This window comes from Cydia strobilella, chromosome Z (genome assembly GCF_947568885.1).
Source record: "Cydia strobilella chromosome Z, ilCydStro3.1, whole genome shotgun sequence".
Taxonomy (NCBI): domain Eukaryota; kingdom Metazoa; phylum Arthropoda; class Insecta; order Lepidoptera; family Tortricidae; genus Cydia; species Cydia strobilella.
This window is the reverse complement of record NC_086068.1, coordinates 47,616,114-47,634,928: the sequence shown is the minus strand read 5'-3', so window position 1 is coordinate 47,634,928 and position 18,815 is coordinate 47,616,114. Positions and strand designations below refer to the sequence as shown.

At 42.0% G+C, this 18,815-nt stretch overlaps 1 protein-coding gene across 1 annotated transcript in view; it reads right to left on the bottom strand.

Moving 5' to 3' along the window:
• The window catches only part of LOC134754840 (uncharacterized), a 193,962-nt gene that overhangs the window by 150,514 nt on the left and 24,633 nt on the right, over positions 1-18,815 (bottom strand). Inside the window, exons 2-4 of the mRNA XM_063691271.1 lie at positions 18,313-18,556; positions 10,542-10,764; positions 1,159-1,292 (exon numbers count right to left, since the gene is read on the bottom strand). Coding sequence (XP_063547341.1) covers positions 1,159-1,292; positions 10,542-10,764; positions 18,313-18,528 — 573 coding nt within the window. The 5' untranslated portion in view covers positions 18,529-18,556. The remainder of the gene's footprint in view (positions 1-1,158; positions 1,293-10,541; positions 10,765-18,312; positions 18,557-18,815) is intronic.

Below are 18,815 nucleotides of genomic sequence, written 5' to 3'. Positions count from 1 at the left end.
CTAGGATTATTTAATTTTAAGTAATATACTTCAAGGGTTGTCTTGGTGCATTACATATACGTTCTCTGAAATATACATACTTACTGAGTTCTATCCCTCTTTAGACTTTTAAGATTATTCTTAGTGATGCAACCAATAGTACTTTTATGAATACGTATATCAGTTTTAGAATTTTACGAACACCAATGTTAGTTGTTTGAAGTACAAACTTTACCTTGCAGTTGGCTCCATACACCGACATGACTACCAACTGCAAATATAACTTTGTCATCAAAGAAGTATACGTATATGTACAAGAAATTCGGAATTTATAGTTTATTTGTGCTTTAAAACTCCTTCTTATCCAACCTCATGGTTTTAAGTCGGTGAGAAGTAGGGAAAAATTGGTAAGTATAAAAAAGCCAGTTGTTGAAAATGATTTCTGAATAAATATTTTTTTCAGCTCGCAAAAGTTTTCTTATTAATTACGTAACTATGTAATTTGATATCAGTGCACAAAATGCCATTTTTCCCTCTAGTGGCACACTAATTCCACACACACATATTATCGGACACGTAGATTGGACATAGGTATAGGGTAACTTGTTGATCAATGATACAACAAAAATTCAAACCTTCCTATCTCCGATGTTTTTAAAGTGTGACTTTTCGTGTACGTGTACGGTGTACGTGTACGAAATTGAAATAAACTATGAATAAAAAGTACGAATACCGTTGTAACGCATTTACTGCCAGCGCAGGCTACGCGCTGCGTCCGTAGCCGATAACGTTTATTTTCCGCTACGCAGGGAACAGAGAACTCGCGTGGCGGGTCCCTGGCATTGAGTGTTCTAATATTCGGCGAATACGAATATTCATTATACCAGTGATATTCGGCAAATACGAATATTCGTATTCGTATTCGGTGCATCACTAATTATTTTAGTTTTAGTTAATTATGTGTGTGGGATGATACATGCTACAATGCGCTATGCCCTTATAAAACTTTTATACCTACGTACTCGAAGTTAAATATCAGTGTACTAGATTATAATCGTCCTACCTACAAACATAGACTACAAAAAAAATGTAGGCGCGAATAGGGTGTGTTAATTATACTGAATATAATTTAGTAGTGAATAGGTACCCTACGCTGAAGGCAGGAGATGTACAACTGACCAGGTATTCGAGCGTCTTCCCGATGTCGAGGATGGACTTGACGCCGCTGCAGACGACCGCGGCGCGGCAGCGGCCCAGCTCCGTCAGGTCCGCCGACACGTCCAGCGTGTTCTCGCCCTCGCGGTGCACGCCTCCTGTCACCCATACAACTATTATGTACCTAATACAATATAACCATTCCGGTCGCAGAATCATCAAAGTAGTAACTAAATGTCAGATGTGTCGAAACGGTGTCGTAACAATTATTACACTTTGCGACTGTGTTCAGTTTTGGTTACTTAGTGTGGTAACAGTGTGCACACAATGTGACCAGAGTTGTTTCAGTAACTAAGTGTGGTCGCCGTGTGTACAATTTCCGGTAACAAGGTGTCGAAACATTGTGTGCACTTTGCGTTCAGTTTGTGACCAAATCTGTACACAATGTGTCATAACGGTTACCGAACTGTTTCGAAACATTGTGACAACAAATGACAATATAAAATACCTCTTGAAAACTAAGGTTTGTCAAACTGTACCATTAGTGTCTCGTGTGCTCGTAATGCTAGTAAGTCATCATGAGCAATCCAAGTGATGACATAATTATATAATGATAACCATATAAACACTTGTCAACATTTTACAGAAAAGTGGGAATATAAAAAAATGTACAGAATAAAGATATTTTATTAAAATAGAAGAAAACTAGTTTCAGTAGTTTTGAAAACCATCCCCCAAGGTGGAGAAAAAGGGGTTGAAATGAAAGTTTGCAGATCAAAAAAAATTTTAGTGCTGGACTTGAATCTTTGTATAAAGGCATAATTTCAATCCCCTTTTAACTCTTTTAGTAATATTACTTATTAGAATACAAGAAAAATAATTTTAGCGTTTTAAAATATTCATCCCCTAAAAGAGTTAAAAGGGGGTTGAAAGTTTGAGTCCATTACAAATGCTTTGTAACTTCTTAGAAAGGCATTATATAAGATTACAAAAAAGTTATTTCAACGTTCTTAAAAATTCAACCCCCAAGGGGTTAAAAAGGGAAGGTACAAGTTTTCTTTTAAGCTAGGAACTTAAAACTTGGTAAAAGGGCATTGGGTACATATATTAAAATCGAAAACTAATTTCACCGTTTTTGAAAACTGTATCGGGAGCGAACATTTATTTTAAATAATGGACTTAAAAATATTCTAAGGGGGTTGAGAGGGATTATATAGAAAAAAAATTTTTTTCAGTTGAAACTTCGTAGTTTGTGACAGACAAATCTCATGCGTTGTATAATTATTAACAAATGATTAACCGTCACTGTCCCTATGCTTTTTCTGCATAATGTCACAGTATTACAATTATTATTCCCTACAGTAGCGTTGCGCCTTTGATGTCGCGCGATGCCGCCGCTAGTGTAGGTTCTTACGCTGTCACATGCAAATATGCTAGGGTTGTCACAAAATGGGAAATAAAACAATTGTGATTATTACTATTCTAATGTAATCAATTAATCATTTATTCATATGTACATTCAAAATAATTGTGATTATTACAAATGTAATATAATTATTTATTCATAAATATATATTTATATATGTGAAGTTTTTAACCAAAAGGTATTATCGCTTGTTGATAAGGTTGATTTCTAATTGAAGCTATATGGAAATAGCGCCTTACTGACAAGCGACAATAAGTACCCTTTAGGTTGAAAATGGCACATATGTTGCACTGCTAGATATTTACGGGACACATTTTTTTCGGATGTTATTAATTTTCTATTATATTATAAAATTTAAATATATAGTGTATTCGCATAGTAATGTAGTAGGTAATTACTAGATTACTAGATGGTGTTTTGGTATTTAGTTCCAACTTATTACACAAATAAAAAAACCTACCCCTCGTCGCGGGAAAATCTATGAAACTTTAAATCCTTCTGGGATTTCGATGTCGAATTACATCCGTACACAGAACAGTTTGTGCGCACCATTATAGAATATGTATAATTATTACTAATAATTATATAGTGATGATAATTGAAGCAAAAACACGCCCGCGTCTGCCCTTCGCGCTCGGTACCACAAACTAAGCGTGTTTGTGGTACGCGGCCCGCACCGCCCGCCTCCCCGCGAGTTCCCCTTCGTTGCTCTGCGTAAGTACATTCGTCGCGCTACTATAGGGATATTGTAATACTGTGATAATGTTCTATGCTCATGCAGTAGAATATATAACCACCAACATACAAATCCACGCGTACGAAGTCGCGGGCAACAGCTAGGCGACAATATATCGTTGTCGAGAACCCAACAACTGGGTACTAACGAAATCATCTTTTTTTTATTTTCCTCCGTCAACACTACTAACCACGGCATGGCTTTGAGAATATCTGAAAACAAATAAACACAAGGAGCCATTTTGCAAATGCAGTAACTTTGTTACTACTTTTGGTCACGCACCGACATGTGTCTACACAGAGTCGTAACATTGCGACCACTTTGTGACTGGAATTTTTCTCAGCCTTAAACCATATTTTTACATCATAATTAACAAGTTTAGTAGTATGTAAAGCGTTATTTTTATAATTTAAGTATAGTATACGCATCGGAGTACTAAAATGCATCAAATACTGTGGTTATGAACACATGCACTGAGAAGTAAATAATTTAATTGTTGGCTAAACTAAAATAATGTCGTGGCGCGTTGATAAAATTACACTTAGTTAATGACTAATGACATAGGGCACTGTGAATGATATCTCGCTTTGTGTGGTAGGGCACAGAACAGCGGATGTCATTCCAGATTTAGAGCAGAGCCCAACTGGGGAAGTACCTCCACCTTACAGAAAACCGCAGCCAAATAACACTAGACCCTACTCATAGTGTTGTGTTCCTGCCGGTGAGTAAGGTTGCCAGAGCTCAACGAGGGAGTGGAGTATTAGGGTCGGCAACGCGCGTGTAATATCTCCGGTGTTGCAGGCGTCCATAGGCTACGGTAACTGCTTACCATCAGTCGGGCCGTATGCTTGATTGCCACCGACGTGGTATAAAAAAAAATCAAATCACTAGAGCAGTTTAATTTACCATAATAATTTAAGCCCTATTGCAATATAAATGAAAGCAATAAATACTTGTCTTGTTAATCCTTTTTAGCGATGGCGTTTTAATGTACGTCACTTATTTTTATTTAAGTATTTTCCATCTGACAGTTTCCATTTGAAACGAACAAAATGAACGAATGATTTTGGGATAACTAGTCGTAAACTAGTGTGCACACGGCGACGACACTTTCTGACCAAAATGTGTCTGCGTCGACTCTTCCCCATTCTGGAGTCGACGCAAAATGTGTCTTCACCGTGTCTTAACGGCAACCGAAAATGGTTGTATGGGATGCTAATAGTATGTTTTGCAATCGGTTCATAATTATATAGCTTTTCAATTGAGTACCGCGTACGAGATTTGATAAGCCAATTAAGTAGGTATAGTCACAATACCTACAATGCTGTTTCTACAAGTCAACCGAAGTTATAAAATAAACTACGATCTATCAAATCTAATAGAATAGCCTCAGAATAGAAGTGTGCAGAAATAGGTCGTGCGTGCGTAACCTATGTATATGTAAACTACGAAAGTAGGTACAGAAATAAAATCCTGGTTATTTAGATACAAACTGCAACAAATTTTGTAGAAGTAGAAGGAGAGCGCACTGTTATCTTATCTTGCTATGTTGTCTCGTAAAATAAACCCCGTGTCACCTGGGCATAATGCGGAGAATGCGACCCGAATGTGAATTATACGGGGCGTCCCCAAAACCAAATACGCGAAGGACTGATAAAATAACTCGTTTTAAGCTATCGATTTATCTTATAAAACGATCAGCGATATTGTGTACTTTAGGAAATACATATGTTTTTTTGAAAAATTATATACCTACGTACGGTTGAGTTCACAAACATAATTACAAGCCAACATTCCAAAAATATATTTTCCCCTCACTAGCTCGAAAAGTTGTCTTTTATCCTTCAATACAAGCGGGGAAAAACGCGTTTTATCCACTAGTGGGGAAAGTAATTTGACCTTGGATGGAGCGTGTTTCAGTAGCTTGACAGATAACAAAACGTAAATCGTTTATGATAATGATTCGTTCGATATTAATTATCATTACGTAAATGGTTTGAGAATCTAATGAAAAATACCAAATTTAGCTTTATTTAATGATTTTAAGTCATAAACCTTAAAATTCCATAAGAAACGTTTGTTTTTTTATAATGATGTTAAATATAATTCTGAACGCACAAGTTGAGTCGATGCAATTTCAAAACGCATCGTTGACATTTCATACGTCAGAAATGTCAACATTGTCAACAATTTTTTTACTAAAAAACTTTTCTCACCGACTCGCGTAAAAATACACAACTTCCAGTGATGAAGATTATCTAACACCCGTGGATGTTGCATTTTCCTCGCTATAGTGAGGTGCAAAGTTTTGTGTTATACACGGGCGCAAATGTATTTTACTTCTCGTGTGTTGAAACACTAGCTACGCTCAGGATTCTATTTTAGAACCACTCGCTTCGCTCGTGGTTCACCTATACAATCCTTTCGCTTGCTCGTGTTTCAATTCTACACTCGCGGGTAAAATACAACTTTGCACCCTTGTATAACAAATAACTATTGTACACGACCTTGGTTGTCAGTTTTGTGCAAATAGTAATGTTGGCTTACCTAACGCTTCTTATTAGTAACTGAGTCAGCTTGGCAGAGTATTGTTGACATCAGCGTATTGCATGACGTATTGTGGTCGGAACACTTTCCCCTAGCAATCAAGTATAATCTCGAGCTTCTTAAAACGAGTGGAAATAGCCTGTAATGTTACGAACAAAATACGCTGGGGAGAAAGGGATGCCGACCAAATAGCATACTATAAAACTTATGTGACAAGCAGCTGAGCAACATGCAGTGTCCGTTGGCATTGTTAAATTGTACCAAAGATAGATATAACTCCGTAATAGATGGATACAGTCTAAGGAAAAAACGTGCCATGAAAATCAAGAAAATTTGATTCTCGTTCAGAGGGCGCTACTAGCTTTGGCCTACAGTCGTATAGATGGCGTTGACGGTTTCGTTTGTTATTTAACAATTTTAACGCATATCAGTGAAAGAACATGGGTCAAAATCATAAAAATAATTAATGCAAATAAAAAAATCATTTATCCATATTTAAATACATTTTATCGTATTTTTATAAATCTTCATTTTTAGTTTTAAAGTGTGTGTCGACAGATGGCAGTGAATTTACTGGGGTTACAAAATTTACTATGACAGTACCGCTCTAGTATAAGTTACTCTATGATTGTACGGACTCTCGATGCTGTGAGGTGAGTCAGGTGAGCCACAGGCATTAAATAGATCTGTTATATAAAGACATTATTAAAACATTAAGTAATGCATCGGTGGCTGGCTTTGCCGATAGTACCTATAGTAGGAGAAAATTCTATGTAACGGGTTGGAATAAGCATGTACGAGATGCACATAGGGAGGCGAGGCTTGGGTTTCTTGAGTGGATGCGGTTTGGCAAACCTTCCAACGGACCAATATACACGTATATGTGTGAGACCCGGAAGGTGTTTAAAGCGAAGCTCAAATGGTGCCAAACAACTAACAGCAAATTAAAATGGATATACTTGCTTCGCACCATTCGAGTAAAAAGTTAAGGCCGTTCCATCGGTTTGCTGCTGTCACTGTCACATTTCGCAAGAAAGAACGGGAAAGATCATGCGCGCCAAGTGTAAATTTTGATCAAATTTTGTCGATTTTTATTTATTTTAAAAACGTTACCTTACAATATCGAAATTCGAAAGCTATGAAATTACTACTTAAGTTAAGATTGTTTTTATTCTTTTTTTGTTTAAATAATAAATAACCCAGTAAATTTGGATTAAAAGTCCGAGTAGGAGGTTACTTTGGGAAGCTATGATATTAAAGATAATATAGCCAATAACTACATATATTTTTTCCACGTCTACGAATATCAACGCCTCTTTGAAAAACATGATCATATAAGGAGATTTTTCGCCTTCTGGCTTAGGGAACCGCCTTAAAAACTACAAAAAAAAATTGGAAGGAGACAAATCGTATGAATCCCAAGCCGAATGTTCCTGGGAGCGTCGAAGGTCTGTGCTCACCCGTTGATATTGCCAACTTATTTAAGGATCATTTTAAAGTGAGCTTTTAAAGCTTGGGGTGCTTAACAGAGCCAAACAGTACTTCACACCGGGTCACCGACTTTTGTTATATAAAGCGCAGGTTCGACCCCATATGGAGTACTGTTCTCATCTCTGGTCTGGCGCTCCACAATACCAGCTCCTTCCCCTTGACTCCATCCAACGTCGGGCAGTTCGTATTGTCGGCAATTCCGAACTTACTGACGGCTTATAACCTCTTAGTCTTCGGAGAGACGTTGGCTCTCTTTGCATGTTCTACCATCTGTACAATGGGGAATGTTCCGAAGAACTTTTTGATCTGGTGCCATCGTCTCGTTTCTATCACCGCACCTCCCGCCAAAGGAGCAAAGCTCATCCTCACTTCTTAGACACATGGCACACCATGAATAAGCGGGCATCCCGCTCGTTTCTTCCCAGAACGTGCAGAATGTGGAATGAGTTGCCTCCTGAGGTATTTCCTTTGTGCTACGACATGGGATTCTTCAAGAAGCGGGTATTTAGGGTTCTCAAGGGTCGGCAATGCTTAAGTGGCTCCTGTGATGTTGCTTACGTCCATGGGCGACGATGACTGCTTCCCATCAGGCGGCTCGTCTGCTCGTTTGCTGAACATCACATAAAAAAAAAAAAAAAGTGACATCGCCATTAGGTAGGTCTGTAAATCAGCCCAAGGCTGAGCCCCTCATGTCGACTGATGTGCGTTTCACGGAGTATGATGTACAGGTGGCGATTAAAAGTATGAAGAGGGGTAAGTCGCCGGGTAATAATGTGCTCAGCATTGAGCACTTGCAAAACGCTGGCATACATCTGCCACGAGTAATCACAATACTATTCAACTTATGTCTCAGTCATTCTTATTTACCATCAGACATAATGAGGATAATTGTGGTACCACTTATTAAAAACAAGACAGGTGATGTGTCAGATGTGAAAAACTATAATAGACCAATATCATTGGCGACCGTTGTAGCAAAAGTGCTGGACAGCTTGTGCTTGACAGACACTTAGCAAAACATATTAAATTGAATGACGCACAGTTCAGGTTTAGACTAGGACTTTCCACTGAGTCGGCTATTATGTGTCTGAAAAGCACTGTCCATTACTATACTTGCAGGGATACACCAGTGAACGCCTGCTTCTTAGATTTATCGAAGGCCTTCGATCTGGTCTCGTATGATATAATTTGGCAAAAGTTGCCAAACGAGACCTGTGTGCCCGAGGAGTTGGTCGAGATCCTGAAATTTTGGTACGGAAACCAGGTGAACTCTGTCAGGTGGGCCGGTGTTCACTCGGATGAATATCGACTGGAGTGTGGAGTTAGGTAGGGCGGTCTGTCCTCTCCTAGGTTGTTTAACCTCTATGTGAACCAGCTTATAGTGTCCATAACAAAGTATAAGCTGTCAACTATATTTCCAGACATTTTCAGAAATCATTCGTACGCATACATTGAAATTCCTAAATATATTCCCGATAAATTGTAACTGGATATTGACGAAATAGGGCACGCGTGAATTGATCTGACGTTCACGTAGCACATTCAATTATTAGCGCAGTAAAAGCGCGGCGGGGTGCGAGCGACGAATGGACGATCTAATTAACAAATTCCTTGCTACGGCACATTAATTCACACCTGCAGAACAGAAGGCACTTTTGGGTTGAATATCACACCGAATTTTAAATCATAATACTTGCCTCCATAGCATTATGTTATGGCGGACGTTAACCATTAAGCCCACAGCGGCAACTTACTTCGAATGTCTAGCTATCACGGTTCATGAGATACAGCCTGGTGACAGACAGACAGATGGACAGACAGATAAGACGGACGGACAGACAGACGGACAGACGGACAGTTGAGTCTTAGTAATAGGGTCCCGTTTTTACCCTTTGGATACGAAACCCTAAAATCGTGTATTTCTGAAAATCTTAAGTGTACGAGTAAGTTCTTGCTTTGAAAGTACGGTATTTGTTTTGAGTATGAGTGTGTTCGTACACGAATGATATTTCAACTATTCAACCGGTTTTTTGGCCTAAAATTGTTCAACTTTATCTCGAAGACAATGAACTTTGAAGTAAATATTGGGATACTATATTGCTTAAAGACGTTGCTGTTAATATGAAAAGCTACAAAAAACATTAGCAAACTCAGGGATTCAGATCGAAGGTCATTGGCGCCAGGGAGCTCCTTAACAACACTCAAGGTCACGCCGATTTCACGTCGATCATTTATCGGCGGCGTGGCAAAAAAGCCCGGTGGCGGCGGCGCGCCGGCGCAGCGCACACGTCTATTTAGAATTGCGAATTAGACTTTGGACGCGCTTCACGCGCTTATCTTTAATCACGCGTTACTGCACAGTCAGCATCTAATTAAATTGTGATGGCCATATATATCGGAACACATCCCTATTTCTTTAGTAGCAAAAGTGTGTTACTATATATTTGGCCACTTTAGCCGTCACACTGTATATTAGGCACTGGACGCATATTGGCGCAAATGCTCATACATTTAATACCCTCGCATACCTGTGGAAACGTAGAAAGAATATTCAGTACCTAAATAGCAGCTGTGTCTCCTCGTATATTCATATTCATAGCTCAAAGCGGATCGTGTTGGTTTCAATGTAAATCTTATTCAAGTTGGTTTAAGATATTACCAATTTACCATGCTTTTACCTTTGCCCGCATTGTTTATAAATTATTGGTATTTGTCGGGACACGAGCGGGCATACAAGCGAGTCAGTCAGTCAGTTTCTAAAAATGTTCTTATCTGCACTCCCTTTTGCCCGACTGCCCGACCGAGGGCCACGCTGAGGCGCACGTTTCGAGCATACACGCTCGATGCTGACGCCGGCCGCCATCCTCTGGTAGTAAGGAATAATTAGAAAAAAAAAAAATCTTTTCGTAGTACTAAAACCTATGTCTTATTTACCCATAGGCACCTATTTGTGTTTTTTTTAAGCCATGGACTATCCCAAAATGCCTAGACTCACAATTTGTTAATGAACTGCTTCGGCACAATCATTTTAGTCGTAATAGGGATGGTGCAAAATTAGATAATACCTAAAAATTCTGAATGTTTAAATCGTTTTTGAATACCTGTCTCGCTCTTTTACAGTCTTCCATCTGTCCCTTGCTCATATATCTGCGATCCTCTCTATTCCAAGAAATGGAGTGATAATGATAATAATCTGAAAAGCCTTACCAATGCCACCGGTTACAAATACAGGTATATCGGCCAGGTCTGCCGCGACGAGGGTGCCGGCGACGGTGGTGGCGCCGTCGAGGCCCGCCGCCGCCACGGGCGCCAAGTCCCGGCGCGAGGCCTTCACCACGCCCTTCGCGCGGGCCAGATATTCCAGCTGCTCCCGAGACAGGCCGACGGTCAGTTGACCTTTCAGAATGGCCACCGTGGCTGGCACAGCCCCCTGTAATTTATGGATATATTTAGTAATGCATTTTCGTGAAGGTGAAGTGTGAAATTGTAAATGTTAAAGTTCCTACATCACAAATAATCTTTTTGTAAAACCTAGATATTTATGTATTTATTGTATCTCTTCATTTCATCCCTGCATTTCATCCATGTATACTAAATAAAAATAATCGATGAACCACAACGACATCGGTCATTGAAATATTGTATATATAATTTTTAAGAAAAAAAAACCGACTTTAATGGGGGATGCCGCTGAAAGCATTCTTAGATTCCAGACAATGAAATGAAAAAGACAGCATCCTTTGCCTAATTATGTAGAAAAGGAGGTAAACCGACCCACTTTTCTAGTAGCATTTCGTTTTTGTAAGGGTCGCAGTTCTAACCTAACCTAACCTACTTTTCTGGTAGCATTTCGTTTCTGTAAGGCTCACAGCTCTAACCTAACCTAACCTACTTTTCTGATAGCAGTTCTGTTATGTGTTAATCGCAGTTCAAATCAAAAATCACTATATGTATGCCTTTCATATTTGAGGAGTTCCCTCGATTCCTCATGGATCCCATCATCAGAACTCGACCTTGACAAAAATGTTTCTTGAAAACCTAACTTGCTTAACAAACATAACGAAGAGGACAAATCGCCAAACGTGAACTATGCGTCATTGAAGAGTTCCGTTCTGATCATCATCAGCAGTTCCACTTCATCAAATGTTACTTTTTTAAATGTAAGTGCTTGATTTGTTAAAGAAAATACTAAAATCACTATATGTATGCCTTTAACATTTGAGGAGTTCCCTCGATTCCTCATGGATCCCATCATCAGAACTGCTTTTTGACAAAAACGGGACCAATCTGTATACTGTATATACTTACAATCAAAAAAAGAATTTTTAAAATCGGTCCAAAAAAGACTTGAGAACCTCCTCCTTTTAAATCTTGAAGTCTGTTAAAAACTACAAAAGATTAATAACTTATTGGTTATTTTATTTTTATTTATTCAATTAATGTCAAAATAACAAAAAAAAAACAATTAAATAACAACTTAAGACTAAACTTAAGCCTAGTCAAAAAGTCCCCCCCCGAGTTGTCCCTGGCGCAAAGGTGCCCATCACACTAGCCGCGTTACCACGTTGAATTGCGATGGAGAACCTTTGCACCAGGTACGAACCCGCGCGGGCGTCGGATCCCCTCTCCCTAATGCGCCGTCCCACTTCCCTAATAAAGGCAATAGCCTTTGACCCCCAGCACCCAGTAGTTTCGAACACCAGGGGTACAAAATAATAGTTACCTGTACCATATCTTATTTACTTTAGGTACTAAATGAAATGAAATGATATTTTGGAAATAATCTTGCAGTATCTAAGTAACGACAAGTTTACTGAAGTCAAGCTCAGGCGGTCTGTTGCGTTCTCGCGCGCGAGTCCACACTTAGTCGCGCTAGATGTACATAATATGGAAGTGTTCTGGGTGAGCGATCTTGACGCGAAGACGAAGCGGCGCGGCGCGGCGCGAAGCGGGCGCGATCAATCAATTTGATTTTTAGATACGAATACGACGCGGCTAGAGGATATGAGGCATGTCGAAATACCGAATTTGATTAGTCAACTCACATTTGATTTCATTATAGGTTTTCCTGTAATCTATAGACAAAAAAATAAAAATAAATTACACACAAATGGCACAGGCACCTGCCGCGATAGCAGAGGACGCTGGTTCGAGTCTAGCCTGGGGCACTGGAGGCCTTGGTCACTTTTTCTTAGTATATGACATTTATTTGAGTTGATAATAAAAAAATACTCAAACTCGCGGAAATTGGCATAAAGGACTAAAACGCTAGTAGCGTCTGTGACACTTACGACTATTGTGAGTTCGCTGTGATAATGACTCGACAAAGTAATTATTTTTCATTATTACATTTTTATTTTTTAAGCTAATCGCGAGGTCAGAGCCACTGACTGGTTTAGTTTTTTGACAGAGCGTTAACGAAGGTCTCCGTTTCAGATTGTCCGGAAGTTCTCCTCTGCAGGTCGTATTTTTTAACCGAGATAGTTTTTTTTGTCGTTTGTTTATTTTTTAATGTTCAAAATGGTGGAAATTGAGACTCGTAAAGGACCTAAGTGCTAGTAGGGTCTAAGGCACTTAAGACCATTGTGAGTTCGCTGTGATAATGACTCAAATAATTATTTTTTTATTTTTACACTAGATTCCATCGTATCTTATTTTTTATTTTATTTGTAATGTATAAATAATAATAATAAATACCGCGCCCGACACCAGCGAGTCGAGCGACGAGTGCGGGCCGCCGCCGCCGCCGCCGCCACGACCACCTGCGCGACGAGGGCGGCCACCGCTGCCGGCACGCTTGGGGCCTGCGGGACATCCTGCCCCGCCCACGGCTCCCGCTGCCGGTGGTGTAGTGCGTCGCATGCGATGGACTCAATCCATGAATGAGAACGTCATGCGCGCCTACTATGGGGTTACAGAGGGGGGAACCCGGCTGTCCGCGTATCGTTCAAGGATGCTGCCTCTGTTTCAGGCACTTGAACCTACCATCACCGTATCGGAGCAGCGACTATCGGACCAGGTGCGCGTCATTCAACGGTTAAAGCGGTTGGATGACGCGACACTTGATCAGCTTCGCCAGGAGGCTCTCTCTGCTCGCGCGGACTCCACCTCGGTACGAGATCTGCCCGCCACGTCGCCGGATCCGGTGCCCGCACCCGACCTGGCACCGGGGGCGCCGCGGGTTGATTTTAGTACCGACGAGGGGGATTTTGTGAGTCAGAGCGTGAGTACATCTGCCAATGAGCAACTGAGGAGAACTTTGGAAGAGGCGATTACGCAATATCGCGCCACAACCAACTCTAGGCCACGATTACCACGTCTGCCTATAAATAGACGCAATCTAGCGCTAGTGGGAGCCCTAAACGCTTTACTAGAGCCACATTTACGGACTAGTAAAGATTTAGATGATACGCACTCGATCATGTACTGCGGAGCCATCGCGGCGTGCCGAGTTGCTCGAGTCAAGTTTCCGGACGCTGAACGTGCACCTAGGACCGCCGGAGGTGTCCCTGCATGGCAAGCGCGGATCGAGCGACGTATCAGCTCGTTTAGGACTCTCATTGCAAAGCTGATCTGCTTTAGGGGGGGCAACAACCGCCCCCGAGTAATGTGCTTTGTGAACCAGGCGTTCGCGGGGACGGATGTCAGGCCCCGCGACTACATGGCCAATGTCACAGAGCGCATCGACTTTCTAAAGCAGAAAGTCTATGCATGGGCAAACCGTATTCGCCGCTACAGAAAGCGTGTGGATCGATTCCAGCAGAATCGTCTTTTTCAAAGTGACCAAAGGAAGGTGTACCGAAGGTGGGAGGAAGCCGACTCTCGTGTGTCCGACGTGCGGCTACCGGATGCTACTGCCATGACTGATTTCTGGCGTAGCATCTGGTCAGTGCCTGTAGAACACACGGAGGGCGGTTGGATAGACGTTGTCGAACGTGAGAGCGAGAACATGGAACCTATGGGGGCTATCACCATCAGCCCCGATGACGTAAGTTGTGCCATCCGTACGACCCAGAACTGGAAAAGTCCTGGACCGGACGGATTGCACAACTTCTGGCTAAAATGGTTTCGATGCTCGCACGCACGGTTGGCAACGCAGTTCCAACAAGCCCTAGAGCTCGGTTCCTTACCACATTCCCTAACAACTGGTGTAACCTTCCTGCTCCACAAGTCCGGTAGTACCACGGAAGCAAGGAACTACAGACCCATCACGTGCTTGCCTACACTTTACAAGCTCCTTACATCCATTTTGAGAGCAAAAATTAACGCGCACATTGTCGCTAACAACATTTTGGCCTCCGCTCAAAATGGATGTAGGGTTGGGTCCCGTGGTACTAAAGAGCTCCTCCTCATAGACATGACCATATGCCAGCAAGTTCGGCGGAACAGGGGGGCCCTCTCGGCCGCCTGGATTGACTATAAGAAGGCCTATGATTCGGTGCCTCACTCATGGCTGAGAAGGGTATTGGAGCTGTATAAACTTGATGCAGCTTTAATATCCTTCCTAAGTGCGTGTATGAGGCAGTGGATCACAGTCCTTCGTCAACCAGGAGGTGGGGATGACCGCCCTGGCCCGCAGGACTTTATAAGGATCGAGCGAGGAATATTTCAGGGTGACAGTCTGAGTCCCCTGTGGTTCTGCCTAGCTCTGAATCCCCTCAGCACCCTGCTGAAGGATTCAGGGTTAGGTTGCCAGCTTCGGAGAGAGGGTGAAGTCATTTCTCACCTTCTGTACATGGATGACCTCAAGCTATTTGCGCCAAATAACCAAGACTTGATGGTGCTATTGAAAACCACAGAAGTTTTCAGTACCGCCATCAGAATGGAGTTTGGTGTCGATAAGTGTGCGGTTATGCATGTACAGCTGGGGGAGGTTGTAAATTCAACAAATTTACAACTTTCTGAGACAATGTCTTTCAGATCTATCTCTGAATCAGAAACCTATAAATACCTTGGTATGTCACAGTCGTTGGGTATTGAGGGCGAGGGTATTAGACGGTCGGTGAAGGAGCGCTTTTTCAGTCGTCTCACAAAAGTCCTTAACAGTCTTTTGTCAGGAGGCAATAAAGTGCGCGCCTTCAACGCCTGGGTAATGCCCATACTCATATACTCCTTTGGCATACTAAGGTGGACTCAGACCGAGCTGGACGCCCTGGATCGGAGGGTCCGTCTACTACTCACCACACACCGTATGCTACACCCACGCTCGTCAGTTATGAGATTGTACATCTCACGGAAGTGTGGAGGTCGAGGCTTCCTTAACGCCAAAGATCTCCACAACCGCGAGGTGTGCAATCTCAGGAATTATTTCCTTAACAACGAGTGTGGGATGCATCGTGATGTGGTGGCAGTGGACAGGAACTTCACGCCGCTCTCCTTGGCAAACGAGAACTGGCACAAACCTGTGGTACAAAGTGCTGTGGGCCGCAAGGCGGTATGGGAGAGTAAGGTGCTACATGGGCGGTTCTACAAGGCCCTCACGGGACCCGATGTAGACCTGCTCGCGTCGGTGAACTGGTTACGATTCGGGGACCTCTTCGGAGAAACCGAGGGTTTTGCCTGTGCAATTGCGGACGAAGTTATGATGACGAACAACTATCGGAAATATATCCTGAAGGACGGTACGGTCGACATTTGTCGGGCATGCCGCCGTCCCGGAGAGTCACTCAGGCATATCATTTCCGGTTGTTCTCATCTTGCTAACGGCGAGTACTTGCACAGACATAATCTCGTAGCCAGGATTATTCACCAGCAGCTTGCTCTTCTAAACGGCCTTGTGGACTGCGAAGTACCGTACTACAAGTATTTACCTGTGCCAGTTCTCGAGAATGGTCGTGCCACGCTCTATTGGGATCGATCTATCATCACTGACAGGACTATTGTAGCCAATAAGCCTGACATTGTGATAATAGATCGATCGCAGCGCCGGGCCGTGCTCGTCGACATCACCATCCCCCATGATGAGAATCTCGTGAAAGCCGAGAAGGACAAGTCCAGTAAGTACCTAGACTTGGCTCACGAGATAACCGCCATGTGGGATGTTGATTCGACGATCATTGTCCCGATAGTCGTTTCAGAGAACGGTCTCATAGCGAAGAGTCTCGACCAACACCTTGAGAGACTCTCGCTAGGTGGTTGGATCAAGGGTCAGATGCAGAAGGCGGTGATCTTGGACACGGCGCGGATAGTCCGCCGGTTCCTCTCTCTGCGGCCCTGACCACCGGCAGCTTGGGCCCTGCCCCGCTGCTGGCGGCACCCTAGGTTAGGTTTTTTATAATTTGTTTATATGTATTTTGTATTGTTTTCTAAGTGTTTTTATATTTTACTTTTATATGCATATTATAAAAAACCTAACATAAGAAAAATAATAAATAAAGAGAATAATAATAATGTACATATATCTCTTGGCTCACGAGATAACCGCCATGTGGGATGTTGACCCGAAGATCATTGTTCCTATAGTCGTGCCAGCGAATAACGGTCTCATAGCGAAGAGTCTCGACCAACACCTAGAGATCAGGATCAGGGGTCAGATGCAGAAAGCGGTAATTTTGGACACGGCGCGCCCTGCCTTGCTTCTGGCGGCACTCTAGGTTAGGTTTTTTTATTATGTGTTTATATGTATTTTTTATAATTTTTTATGTGTTTTTATATTTTACTTTTATATACATCCGTACCCAAAGGGTAAAAACGGGACCCTATTACTAAGACTCCGCTGTCCGTCTGTCCGTCTATCCGTCTGTCTGTCCGTCTGTCACCAGGCTGTATCTCATGAACCGTGATAGCTAGACAGTTGAAATTTTCACAGATGGTGTATTTCTGTTGCCGCTATAACAAATACTAAAAACAGAATAAAATGAATATTTAAGGGGGGCTCCCATACAACAACCGTGATTTTTTTGCCGTTTTTTGCGTAATGGTACGGTTGCGTAATGGTTGCGGAACCCTTCGTGCGCGAGTCCGACTCGCATTTGGCCGGTTTTTATTGATTCCCTATACCAACTTCCTTTTATCCTTATTTGAGGGACAATTATAACTTCTAACGCCTTGCTAAAATGTAAATTCAATTTGAGCATAATAGTTACATCATTGTCAGGCGATGCATCAATTACCTCACTGAGAAGTGAGATAATTTTCACCCTCGTAAAGGATGATTTCCGGGAAAAAAGTATCATATGTCCTTCTCCGGGACTCAAACTATCTCTATGTCAATTTCAACTGAATCGGTTCAGCGGTTTAAGCGTGAAGAGGTAACACACAGACAGACAGACAGACAGACTTTCGCATTTATAATATTAGTATGGATTTCAACTGAATCGGTTCAGCGGTTTAAGCGTGAAGAGGTAACACACAGACAGACAGACTTTCGCATTTATAATATTAGTATGGATGGAAAAATCCTTACCTAAGAAGGAAAATAAATAAAAGAATAATAAATATAATAATGTATTGTATTGCATTGTCCTGTCCTGTCCTGTCCTGTATGTACTGTACGGTATTTTGTAGCTACGGCACTGTACTGTACTGTACGGTACTGTCATGTAATGTAAGTATGTAACCTTATCGCGAGGTCTACAGCTCACAGAGCCACTAGTTATTTTATCGTTATTTCTTAAATTTTAGGACAATACAAAAATCAACTTTATTAAATAGTAATAAGGCCGATATCTTTCTAGCATCAAACTATAGAACCCTTTCTAATTATTCTACTATCACGCGTTGAATCCGCGCCCACGTCGGACAAGGCCGTCGCATCGCGCCGCGCCGCTTCGCTTCCTGTTCGCGCCAAGATCGCTCAGCTAGGGTACTTCCATACGTACGTATCAACGGTTTGTTTCATAAAAGGGCCGCGGCGCCGCGTCGCGCCGCATCGCTTCGCTTCGCGTTCGTGAGCTGTTCGCTTACGTAAGACCAAAAGACGCTGCGTGGACATAATATGGACTAATGGAAATCGGTTATAAATATAAATAATTTTTACCTTTTCTCTTATAATAGTTTCTACGGCCACCGCTGTTTCCAGATTCTGTGGGTAGGGCATGCCGTGAGTAATGATGGTGGATTCCAGGGCTACAATTGGGCTGCCGGCAGTCTGGGCGTGGAGCACCTCTTCAGAGTAGGCCAGGGCCCTCGACGAGAGCCAGCGTAGGCCGTGCCCAACACGGGTAACACTCATTATGTTGCTCCGTAGATACATTGCGCAAAGACTCAACTGTGAGTCTGAACTGTAATTAAAATATTTAAGATGTCAACTGACATACCTACATAAGGACAATTATTTACAAATTTACCTCATCCCTAATACCTACTTAGGCGACGATTGTGCAAACGGTTTTCTGAAGGTATTTTATATGTTACGCATTGATTACACAAACCAGCTAATTATACAATCCGTCAACGATAGGTTTATTGTCCCAAAGGTCCTGTGACTGCCAAAAAGTCTGTACCAATATGCTTCCTTCACATGCACGTAAAGGGCGTCAC